The sequence below is a fragment of the Drosophila subpulchrella genome, chromosome 3R (genome assembly GCF_014743375.2).
Source record: "Drosophila subpulchrella strain 33 F10 #4 breed RU33 chromosome 3R, RU_Dsub_v1.1 Primary Assembly, whole genome shotgun sequence".
In the NCBI taxonomy this organism is placed as follows: Eukaryota; Metazoa; Arthropoda; class Insecta; order Diptera; family Drosophilidae; genus Drosophila; species Drosophila subpulchrella.
This window is the reverse complement of record NC_050609.1, coordinates 2,999,834-3,012,204: the sequence shown is the minus strand read 5'-3', so window position 1 is coordinate 3,012,204 and position 12,371 is coordinate 2,999,834. Positions and strand designations below refer to the sequence as shown.

Genomic DNA, 12,371 nt, shown 5'->3' with positions numbered 1-12,371 from the left:
CTTTAAATGGAGCTTGTTTTATAGAGGTTTTGAACAGATCGCCCAACCTAGAACGGAGATTGCCTAGATTGCCTGGACTCGTTTGCAGAACACACACGCACATATAGATGTTGAATGGCTTCAGGACACGCACTGACAAATGTAAAAACCAGAATACTAGGACAGGGATTATTATTTAAATACCTCGCGATAGTGTTGTAAAACGCAAATAAAAGGAAAAGGATAATTTCGTTTAGATTTTAGTAGAAGGCCTTGCTGTGATATTAGAAAGTAAAGAATAGTAGTGTTGGTAGGTCGCTGTTTTTGGTGTCTTATTTCTTAGGGTCGTCTTCGGGGTCACTTTTCTCATAGTAAGCATCAAAGGGGCTATCATCATCCGAGCTCGAATCTTCAGGCAATCTCTGTAATAAGTTGTGTTTTGGTTTCGACTTTGATTCGATACATCAAAAGTGGTCTTTCCGACTCGTAAGGCATGCCAATGACGTAGCTTTATGAGAAATGTTCCTCCAGCCGAATTCTCAAAATTATTGATCTACGACTGTGGGCGTGTGTTATGTGAAACATGCTTCTCTATAGTAGTGTATGTCTTTGAGTGGCATGCAGTCAAGTAAAGTTACGGCTAGACTAGTGTTGGTTAATGCCCAGCTGAAACATGCTTTTTAGTACCGTGCTCAAAAAGACAAAGGCTACGTTTCTTCTTCGACTCTCATGCAGTTTTTCTATTAGGATCCTCAAGCATCAATTAGTTCCACTATTATCAAAGAAAAAGTCTAGGTTCAAAAATAAAATAGGAAGATCCGAGAAAAAATACCCAAGAAGAAAACTAACAAAATGTGTTGAAGAAACAAAATCAAACCGAACGGAAGTGGGCAAAACTATAGTGGAGAGGAGTAGGAATAACACACGTTGGGAGGAGAGATTATTGTTCAGTACCTTGTTGAGCTAATGTAGAGTAAATCAAGTGAAAACATTAGAATTGAAAAGGCCAAAAATATAACAGTCTGCGATAGATAATGTTTCGTTGTAATAATTATAGGAGATATATATTGGCAATTATGTACAAAATTACAATCGAACAAGATTTCAATAAGATAATGAGGCGAATACAAATGTGTTTTATTTATATTTATGCTGTCTTGACCACGAGCTGTATTGCTACGATTTTTTGTTCATGTATGTACAATTACAGACTGAAGACTGAGCGGGCGAGCGAGCGACAAAACAGAAATTAAACAGAACGGAAACGGAAGGAAAAGAAAAAACTGTTGTACAACACTGGCCGGTTGTCGCAGCGAACTTACCTGCACTGAACCATGCCGATCGGCCGGCGTTAGATTGCCCAGTGTTGCCCCCGACTTTGGCACATCAGGCCACGCAGCAACACCTCCTTTGGCATTTGTCTGTGGTTGGGCGGGTTATGGTGGTGGTGGTTGAAGTGGTGGTGAAGGATTTGGATTATTTTTGGTTTTTTGTTTTTGATTGGGTACAGTTCAGTTCGGTTTGCGAGCGAGCGAGCAATTGTTGGAAACGGATTTATGCAAATTTATCAATAATTAATTTTAATTTTTAAAAATGTTTTTTTTTTTTTTTGTACAACATAGAGACGGACAGCTCTAATATTATATGCGAGTGTGTTTAATTTAGGTAGAGTGTGTGAGTCTAAATAAAACTAAAGCAAGTCAAGAGTGTGCTACAGTACAACCAAAAAAAATATTTTATAATCCATACGGTAAACAATTAAAGCCGAAAATAAATCAAAAGTAACCAAGGGTAGATTTAAGAGCGCAGGTTAGACCAAGTTAGAAACAAATTACTCTACGAGTCCCGTTCACCGATCTATTTCAAGCAATTTTGTGCAGCTTTAAAACTAAGTTAGTCGAGCTCCTACAAGTAGCAGTTTCAGAATATAAATGCTGTCATTAGAGATTGATTTCCAGAGATCACAGCCCTATACTACCACAGTTTTAACAAAAGAAAGACTTAGAAAAACCAAAATGTTAAAGCCAACTATTAACCTAGCAATTTAGTTTACAGCCAGTCTCGTGTGTGTGTGTTTATAAAGAGAAGAAGAGCACTTTTTTGCACACTAACCAGTACAGAGATATTTTTCAAGTCTACAACGTCTAACCTGAAGTATTATATATTCTTCATTCTCATTATCAACTTCGTCATCAAAATCAAAATATGAAACATCCTATAGTTTTATATCAAATATTGTGTTGAGGGGAGAAGAGTGGGATCAAAACAAAAGCGTTGAGCATAAGTAGAGAAAGAAGAGCAGTTAAGAACGGATGTTAGAAGTAAAGAACTGAGTAACCAAAGAGAAAAGAGGTTCGCTAAAGCTAAGTTTAAACAAGGATAACGGTTTTATCTTAAAGAGTATTTAAACGTAATCGAGTTAAATTTGGACAGTGATAGAGAGTAAATAATTGTTTCCTTTTCGGACTGCGATATTAAAACATTGTTTATCGTATACTTTACCTTAGCCGTAACATTATGACGATCTTTATTTGGTGAAATGATGACTTCATGGCCAGTTTGCAGAGATCCGACGGGCGTTGACTGTTTTATGTCAGTGATGTGAATGCATTTTTTAAATTTGATAATATATGTTTATATATATAGATGATGCAGTAGTTTGTTTTAAAAACACACAGAGTTACACGCACATGAAACGGTGTTGACAACCGAAAAAAGAGAAGAGATCAAGGAGAGAAGAAAAGTGCTGTTAAAAAATGGCATCAATTGGTTGCTTAAGTTAGTCTCATTAATTTTGTTCTTAAAATACGCTAGCTTAACCACCTAAAGCAACGAGCTTACACACTGAGAACAAGCATTTACCAACACTGAGTGAGTGATCGAGCGTCATACATTGCTATGCAACACTGCTTATGATTTTGAAATAAAATATATATTTCGGGATTTCATTGTCATTTTCGGTACCTTGTCAGACTTATTTTTTGCCAAATGCGATGGTGGTGCATTCTTTATGACCTTCATTTGGTCCAGCTGTTCCTTGGTCTTAAAATCAAAACATAGAAAGTCTTTAAAAGGAGGAAGCTGTAGATATTAAAACACAGTTTTTTTTTCGGAGTTTGTGTGTTTTTGTTTTTACTTTTTCTATTGCTCTTTAATTTAAGATCCTAGCTTGGATGTGGGTCGGGGACACTTTATAAAAATATATATTTCATTCAAGTCATTGAGGGCGGAAAGATATAACATATGCCGTTGGTAACATCAATCAAACTTTAGAACAAACTGAGCCCCATCTTCTGTACAGCAGCGGCGAGTGGCAGGCTACATTGAGGATCCTGCAATGTTAGTGCTTGGTTACATAGTCTTAAAACCAACTGATAATCCCATGCGGCTGGCATTAATTTAGGTTAATTCGTATCATTCACTGTGGTTTTGGGGTTACGGCGGCGGTGGTGCTTGTTATATGTGGCTCTGTCAATCGAGTTCATATTGTCATGCTCTCGATATGCTTCCCATCATTAGAAATGATTTTAGAGTTACATGGTAATTAACTTAAGGGTGATTTCGGGATATGTTATTGTTATGAATATCATTTTTTCTATAGATCTAAATGCTTGCGTTTCACTATGTCTCCTATGAATAAGATTAGGGTTAAGTTTTAGAACTCGGCGGAGTTTTCGGTGGTTTAAGTGTTTTTTGCATGTCTTAAATAGTGTAAGTTTAATGGAGTCAACGAAACGATAGCTCACCATTGTCTTCCCTGTCCAGTCGAACTCGCCCTCGTCGGTGTATCCCTTACGATCGAATAAGTCTTGAAACAGTCTTCGCAGAAAATCATAGTCGGGAGTTTCGAAAAAATCTAACCGCCGTACGTAACGCAAATATGTCGCAAACTCTTCCGGATGTCCATCGCAAAGCACCTGCCAGGGAATAACAAGACATTAATCAATTGTCCAGAGTGATTGAGAAGAGTTGAGTGCAGATTGCTGCGTATAGTTCACCTCGATGGGTGTTGCTCGTTTCGTATCACCGATTTTTTGATATCTCTCCTTGAGTGTATCAGCCTTCAGGCCTTGCCACGGCAGTGAACCTCTTAAGAAATACATAAACATATGACCCAATGCCTCCAGATCGTCGCGTCGCGATTGCTCACGTCCCATATGCGTGTTGATTGACATATAACGTGCCGTTCCAGTTAGGGACTTATGCTCCCGATATGGTATATGCCTATTTGTATCTAAATCAATGTATTCTTTGGCCAAACCGAAATCTGTTAGGAAAAGATATGATTAGATTTCAATTGAGTATTAAAATATGAGACTTACCAATTATATGTATAATTTTTTCACGTTTTGTTGACGTTCTGCCGATGAGAAAGTTCTCTGGTTTCACATCCCTATATATTAAGTGCCGACTATGAACATATTCGATCCGGTGGAGCTGCATTTTTATGAGGAAAAATATATTAGAAAATTGTTTTGTATTCAGAGACAGAAAAGAGCATTTAATAGCTGTTTTTTGCCTATGAAATGCTCTCTTTATTTCGAATTTCGAATTTAAATTACATTATTACATTTTTTTCTGTAGTGTCTCAACTAGCTGTATATGTTTTTCACTGTAAATTTTTTGGTTCTTTGATGGCATTTGATTACTTATTGATTGTTTTCGCTGATAAATCATAAATATAAAAAACGTAAAACTATCTAATTTCATCTACAAATTTATGTGTACATGCAAATTTTATTTAGTTACAATGAACGTTTCGTTTTTCGTTTGGCTGAAATTTGTTTCTGATATTTAAGAACTATTTGTGTAGAGAAGCAATTGAAGTGAATGACGCCTGGAAATGATTGCAAAAAAAAACCTTAAAACTAAGATACAAATTAAACCTCAACCAGGCGGCAACAATTTGTGACAGAAATAGTGAGTCGGAGAGAGTCGAGATAGAGAGAGGCAGCAACCTATTGGTTTCTTGTTAGTAATGAACATCAGATAAATAGTAAATAAAATAGTTCAAACTATAAGCTAATTATTTACCAAGCAACCCTAATAAAAACGCAGATACACATCCCAACCCACACACACACGCAAAACAAACAAAAAGTGCTTTTGATCTTGAGTCTTAGTACTAGTGTTGGTTAATTTTGGCCTCATCTACCAGTGTTGTGAATGTGATTATGTGCAGAGTTATGCGCGTGCTTGGGAAAACTTTGCTGATTACAGATATCTGTTGATTTTGCTGCGTTGTTTAACTTTGTTTTTTGGTGGATTTTGTTGTGGTAGTACTTACTAATTGTATAGCTATCAGAAGAACGCTCTTCAAAGTGAAACGTCTGCCGCAAATATCGAATAAATCTTCGAGTGATGGACCAAGCAACTCCATAACAAGAGCATTGTATTTGCCGCAGGGGCCGAAGTAATATACTTCTGGTACACCCTCTGCTATCGATTGATCGATCGATTGATTGAGTGGTCGATTTTTTTTTTTCAGTTGGTTGGTTGGTTGGGTTGACATGGAATTTTGTTTTGAGGAAGCGAGCGAGTGTTTATTATTTATTCGAGTGTTGGACAGCGCACAAAAGTTTTTTGGTTGTTCGATTTGTTGTTCATTGTTGTTTTTGTTGTATTTATGAAAAAAAATTGGTGAACAAGAGATAAAAAGAGAGATGGGAGAGAGAAGAAAGAAAGATGAGAGATACAAAATAGAAAATATATTTTTTTTCAATATCATTTTGTTTTTTTTTAAAGCTGCATTTCTATTAATTTGACGGGTCGGACACAACAAAAAGGAGAGAGACAGAGTGGGAGAGTGATGTGTAGAGAGCGATGGAGTTACGGCTCATGTTTTGGAGGTTAGTGTAGCGCGTCTTACGATATTACCACCTTTCATTTGACAGAGATCGAGCGAAAGTATAAATACATTATCGGGCAACTGTGCTAAACACAACAAGAACAACAAAAATAGAGATTCTCGAAGCATATACACAAGGAAAAGCCTGCTGGACGACCAACCTGGAGACTGGAACTCACCTACCAACTCATCCTCCTCCTCCGTACCTCATATTTGACCTAACCAGTAGAGACTTTAACTCGGGTATAACAGTTCTTTGTGTGCTTACAACTAAATCTTAACACTAGAGTAGTTTTCCTTGGTGGTTGTGTGTGTGGTGTGTATAACAGGTTTTGGGATTCTCTGAATTCCGATAACTAGTTCGATAGATCTTTTGCAACTGTGTTAGTAGTTTTGGTTAAATTATATACAATGCACTTTTTTATCAAAGAGAAAAAGAGCGAAAACAAAAGTCAGTTTGGTAAATGAAAACATAGTGAAGTAAAGTATTGACAAGTTCAACACAACGAAACTGTTATAATAGCATTATTTCAGTTGTATTCCCTTGAAAATGCAATAGAAGAAAAGTTCCCTAATGGTTTATGTACAAATAAGTGTTTGATTTATATAATCTATACGACTCTTTGTTAACATGCTTTTGAGGGATTGCATTTTGTGTTTATATAATTTCTTTGCAGATCCGTTAAACAATATTGGAAGTTGCAACATAAAAGTATTATTACTTCTACTATATTTTCAACATATCTACAATAAACTAAAAACTTGACTAACGTTCATTGCGTGAATTCCAAAACATACGAAATCAAAAAAAAAATAATAAGGAAACCTACATTTTAGCCGTTGAGACACTTTTGGTTCAAAATATAAATTGAAATTTTTAAAAATCGGTTTATGGACGAGATGCTGGCGGATTTCACGAGATATAACTGTTATATAGGACGCTTTTATTAACAATTTTTAGCATCATGTGTTAAATGAGGAAAGCAAAAACATAAAATGCAGTGAGCACTGGCTTTTCTGTTATAGCAAATTGTGTACTTCCATACATTTATGTGACTATTATAATCAAGTGAAACCCGCTTTACTTTCGCCAAAAACAACTTTTGGTGATGTTTTTACATTCTTAGTGGTTTGCCACACTTACAAGTTGTTTCGCTATCATCAATACAGTCTTAAGTGAAAATTTACGGGCGCAAATATTGAAGAGATCTTCTAATGATAATCCCAATAACTCTAAAACCATGGCATTATAACGGCCACCGCAAGTGCCCAAATGATAAATGCGTGGTATGCCATCTGGGGCGTTATCGGCTGCATTTCGATATTGATTCCATATCGCATTATTTTCAGATACACACAGAATCCAATTCCAATTCCGATTTGGGGTCCGATATAGTATAGATGGGGATGGTGAGTGAGGGGTTGGTTCATAGCATTATGTTATAGCAACATGGCATCACAATGTATTATGCAACAGTTGATTGTAGTTGGTTGTTTGCAGGTAGGTTGGTTCAATTCAGTTCAGTTCATTTCGAGTTGGTTGTAATGTTGTGGTTGATTGCAGCAGACACGGGGAAAAATATATAGATAGAAGATAGAGAGCGGCGCATGATGATCGGGTTCGGGTTTAAATTTCAATTTATCGGTGTTTTTGTTCAATTATTCATAGCAAATATATTTTGGTGTTGTAGTTATTGTTGTAGTAGTTGATGAATAATGGAGGAACGAGAGCAATATATTTATAAAAACAACAAATTAGAAAAAGCAATTGAAAACGGAGGATCGAAACAAAAAAAAAATAAAACAAGAATTAATTAATTTAAAGTTGGGTAATAGTTGAGAAATCGATATATATTGTGGGGAATATATATAGTGATTTGATTTTCGTGATTTTCGAGCTGTTTTACATTGGCGGGTATAACAGTAGTTGCAGTTGCAGCCTGAGCTGCTTCACTACAGACGTACAATATACAAAACGTGGTGTTTATACAGTTTTTAATTTTTCAATTTTCATCTCACCGGCACCGACCGACCTCCGAAAATATGCTTGAGAAAATCTATTCATGTTTTTCTTTTCGTAGTATACTTTCTTCGCAATGTGTTTAACACTTGCGAGGTACCATAAGTGTTGTACAAAAATGATAATATATATTTCTTTGTTTATATGAAACTAATCAACTGGTGGTAACGGTGCAAAACTATTTTATTTTCAGTAGTTTTATGTTAGTAAAAGATAGAGGTGGGGAGAGAGTGTGACTTGGGAAAAGAGACCGGCTTGGGTAATACCAAAACTTTTTTGTACAACTTTTTGTACTTTTTCAGAGTTATTTAAGTTATCTTCCCTGCAGAGGTCTTTGGTTGTTAGTAAGTTGTTAGTGTAAAGTGGGACGACAGCTTTGGGAAAATTTAAGGTTTGGATCGTGGAACAGACTGCAGTGTTATAAATCGATAGTTTACATACCATGTGATCCTAATAGTTTATAAAACCTATACTCTAAGTGTAGTTGCGGAGCCTTTGACTTCATAGGCTCCATTTTTATTGCTACATGTTCATTGTTGTAAAGATTTTTGCCTGCAAAGGAAGATTATAAGTTAGTGGTTTTTTTCTGAAGATAGTTATAAAGTAAGACAAAAAATCAATTCAAAATCCCAAACTGCAATACCAAAATTTTAACTAGAAAAGAAGAGACTTTTACGCACATACAATTTTACATGCTCATGATAGTCTATCGCGATTCGCATGCATTCACCGCGTTTACCTGTCTCACTGCTATCAGCAGTGCCACGCCCATTACGCCCTCCGACACCAACACCACCAAAGCAACACATTCGACGACCTAACCAAAGGGGGAAAAATAAAAGTAAGAAGCCAGCACTTATATATTTTCTTGTTCTCAAAAACATCTTTAGAATTCAAACCACATTCTTCAAAACTGAAATGTTACTATCTCAAGATAACATATTTTTTAATAGAGCTCAAATCTGAATTTAAAAAGTGTTTAGCTCTTAAACTCTATTTGGTTAAAGCATTTAATAGCTTATACAAATTTTAGGATGGGATTAGAGAAAATCTTTCGGAAGTGTAATTGAGAACAAGGCCGTATATAATTTGAGAATTGCATTTCAGATATGACGACATGACGGAGACGCAGACAGAAGCTGAGAGAAAATGTCAACAGCGAACAGTGCGCTCATGTGCGAAATTATGTCATGAGAAAGGCGGTGAGAGAACCCACCGAGAATGTGTGGGTGGCTTGGGTTGGGTTTTTATGAGTTGGCTGGGTGGGTGGTGGATGGGTGAGACAGACGTTGCTTATCAACAGACACAAAATTAAAACGTTGATAGAGTCGCCGCACACAAATACACATGGATGTATGTATGTATGTAGATATAAACATGGCGATGGGAAACCGCATGATTTTGATTACATGCTAGAAAACGCCCTTTGCCCGCCACGCCCCCTCTAAAGCATTTGTTTGCCGATTTCTTGGAACACTTTGGCAAAAAGTGCTAAATTAACAATAATTTGTTGATCTTGAAATCGTTTGTCTACAAAGGCAAATTTATTGAGATTGCTAGTCTGCCGGAAACTATTATAAATTTCTATGGAATGTCCATGCAAATTAATAGCCTCAACCTTCAGTTCTGAAAAAACCCTTTTAGCAGGATTTTACATATTGAAATGCACTTTCCAAAGAGATAAAAAAGTATTTTTTTTGTTAAGTCAGTTAACTTTTGAAGATCATAGTTTCAAAAAAATGCCCCTTCAACGAGAAGCCTATAAGGCCCCTAAAGTAAACCCCTACGACCCAACCCCTGTGCAAATCATCAACAAATACCGTGACCTAACTCAATATACAATATTAATCACAGTACAAAAACGCGCAAAAAAAAAATGAAAAACAAACCTTAAAAGATTCGTTGAAAACACGTTGCGCGCTATAAACAATAAAACAGCGCACAAAAACTTAAACAACGAGGAGGAACAAACACATTTTATAAAGGGCGTGCTGGGCTAAACAAAAATAAAGCGAGAGTTCCCAAAATTAAACGAGAAACGCCCACGCAAGGCGCCCATAAAAACGAGCTAAGAAAAGAGGCGGAAAAGTATTTAGGTTGGTCAACGTTCTGGTTTCCCAACTGCCTCTCTAATATATTCTTATTCTTCTCGTTTCTGAAATGGGCGAACAACACAAAAGAAACGGGCCTGCTCAAAATGAAAAACGAAATTATGTCATTTTGATTGCAATTCGAGAAAATGAAAATGCCCCAAATTTAAAAGGCCCAAACATTTCGCTTTTATCTCAGCGTCAGCACTAATCTGATTTAATAACAAAAGAAAAGAGCAAACAAACACATACTTGGCGTAAGATATTTATAGACCACAATTAATAAAAATGATATCATAAGCGAAATGAAATGGACTGTGCGACGTCATAGAAACAAATTTAAAATTTTATTTTAATTGAACCCTACCGAGTGGATACAAGCAGTACCTCTCAAACTGTGCGATTATCATGATTTGAAAAGGCAATACGAATTAGCCAATTAAATACAGCATTCAAGTTAGATTGTTTTTGCTTTTTATCAAAGCTGTCCGGCTTAATGAGTCATGAAAAAACCCCACAACAAACAGTCTCGAGATGCTGAGGTGGAACAAAGAAAAAGCACGGCTCAGACCGGCTGAAAGAGACGGACTGAGGGGCCGAAGAAAGAGACAGAATGAGGGCGCTGAGATATTACAGTTTTGGCGGCACTGGCCACAGCCGGCTGAGAATTAGCTTGACTATATAGTACTACCTGTTGGCAATGTGACAACAAATGCACAAAAGGAAGTGGCAGGCCCCAAAATAAAAAATAAACAAAAGGGGCGGAGGGGCGGGTACCTGTATGAAACAACTTTATAAAAGCGCATTTAGCAAACAAAGCCAAAATGACGACAACGACGATGCCAAGAAAACAGATGGCGGAATGGAATGGCTCTTTTTTTCTTTTTTTGTATTGTGCACTCTTTGCCGCCAGTGAAAAGGAGCGGGGAACTGTTCCCATTGTGGTTAACAGACCCGGGAAGGAATGCCCGACGAAAGGAAGTGGCCAACGAAAAAATCAAGATCCAAAAGCCCCAAACGCAACATTATTTGCATGCCAACAGGCAAAAAATGGGTAAGAGAAATGGTTAATGGAGTTTCGGGTAGTACGAAGTGTGGCTTGGAATCATAAACACATTGTTTCGAGAACTTTTTAAAAATGTTTCCTCAAAACACATCAGATATTGGATCCTTTTAAATTTAAAACGATTCAAGGACTCATTTCTGATATTGCTGGTATATTGAGTAAAGCAAAGTGACGATGGAAATAATATGCAGAAAACCCCTGAGCCAAAAATGTACCGATCTACATATTTTATTAAACCTAAAGTTCAATCTTTTAAGTTAACAAATAATGCCTTGGAAACCATGATTGTAACATTTCACAACTTTCTACATACATAAATGATCTTTGAACATTCAAATCGATTGATTGTCTTATTTTAAATATATTACGTTTTACTTACCTAAACGCAATTCGCCAAAATTACCACAGCCAATTTTTTTACCGACGCGAAAATTTGGTCCGACCATAAGTACACCGGTTGTGGTGCTTACAGATTGGCGGGTGGAATACATGTTATTGCTTGAGCTTTTACCACCGGCTAGGGCTGTGGTGGCATTTGCCACATTACCAGCGGATGGACCGGCAGTTGTCGTTTGTGGGCCACCGCCACTGCAAAGAAAGAGAACGGAAATCGATTAGTGACAAGTTGATTGCAATAAAAACAAACATTTCACGGGTCTTGAGGATGGTGCAGGCAAACGCAACCACCTGATGTAGGCCTTAAAACTCTTAAATAGCTAAAGTCGGGGGAAATTTGTGTCCTAGTGTGCCCAACATTAGTTATCAAGCATACATGAATACAAAATATAGCGCTAATTGTTCCATAATCCGCTATAGTCTTAAGTTTCATAAGCTTTTCTACTTGGTTATCTTCAGCTGTTAGGACCTCCAAATTAATATACGTACTCTTCCTCCTTGATATATTTTTGTAGGGTTAAATATTTGCGCAACATTTAATTTTGAAAGACCAAAAAGGCCCGGGTATACCAGATCTAAACTGTCTACAAACGGAAATTGAGGTGGTAAAGTTCAAAAACCTATTCGACCAAAAAAGATATTGTCGTTCCGCAAGTGGGCGTTACTCTACTCGTAAATAAGTTTTTTATTCTAGTGCCCGTACAAAAAAAGACCCAGGACAATGACACAGAAACTTTTTGCATTTTCAGGCAACACAAAAATCGATTCGATACGAATCGAGTTGTGTAGGCCAGGTGAGTTTCTGTTTACCTGGGCTCTTGGCAAAGGGAATAGAGAACTAGCTGCTGGTTATGGCCACATGTCCGGAGAGCCCACTGAGGCGTGACGGTTCTAGGGGAGTTGGGGCAGCGATTTCGAGTAGTATAGTGTCGAGTCGAGTGGAGTGGATTGTAGTGGAGTGACTCATGGCCA

General features: G+C 37.0%; 1 protein-coding gene across 38 annotated transcripts in view; it reads right to left on the bottom strand.

Annotated features, from left to right (window-relative positions):
- The window catches only part of LOC119545705 (casein kinase I), a 32,851-nt gene that overhangs the window by 1,965 nt on the left and 18,515 nt on the right, over positions 1–12,371 (bottom strand). For 5 of the 38 annotated variants that reach the window (XM_037851462.1, XM_037851463.1, XM_037851464.1 and 2 more), the window contains 11 exons: positions 11,383–11,591; positions 8,587–8,664; positions 8,289–8,399; positions 6,972–7,138; positions 4,302–4,416; positions 3,978–4,246; positions 3,726–3,896; positions 2,944–3,021; positions 2,482–2,562; positions 2,129–2,194; positions 1,302–1,400 (listed from right to left, as the gene is read on the bottom strand). In XM_037851462.1, coding sequence (XP_037707390.1) covers positions 1,302–1,400; positions 2,129–2,194; positions 2,482–2,562; positions 2,944–3,021; positions 3,726–3,896; positions 3,978–4,246; positions 4,302–4,416; positions 6,972–7,138; positions 8,289–8,399; positions 8,587–8,664; positions 11,383–11,591 — 1,444 coding nt within the window. Of the gene's footprint in view, positions 1–183; positions 402–1,301; positions 1,401–2,091; positions 2,195–2,481; positions 2,563–2,943; positions 3,022–3,080; positions 3,610–3,725; positions 3,897–3,977; positions 4,247–4,301; positions 4,417–5,266; positions 5,419–6,971; positions 7,139–8,288; positions 8,400–8,586; positions 8,665–11,382; positions 11,592–11,888; positions 11,979–12,371 lie in introns of those variants that run through there. The other 33 variants (XM_037851479.1, XM_037851481.1, XM_037851489.1 and 30 more) reach the window with 31 other exon arrangements.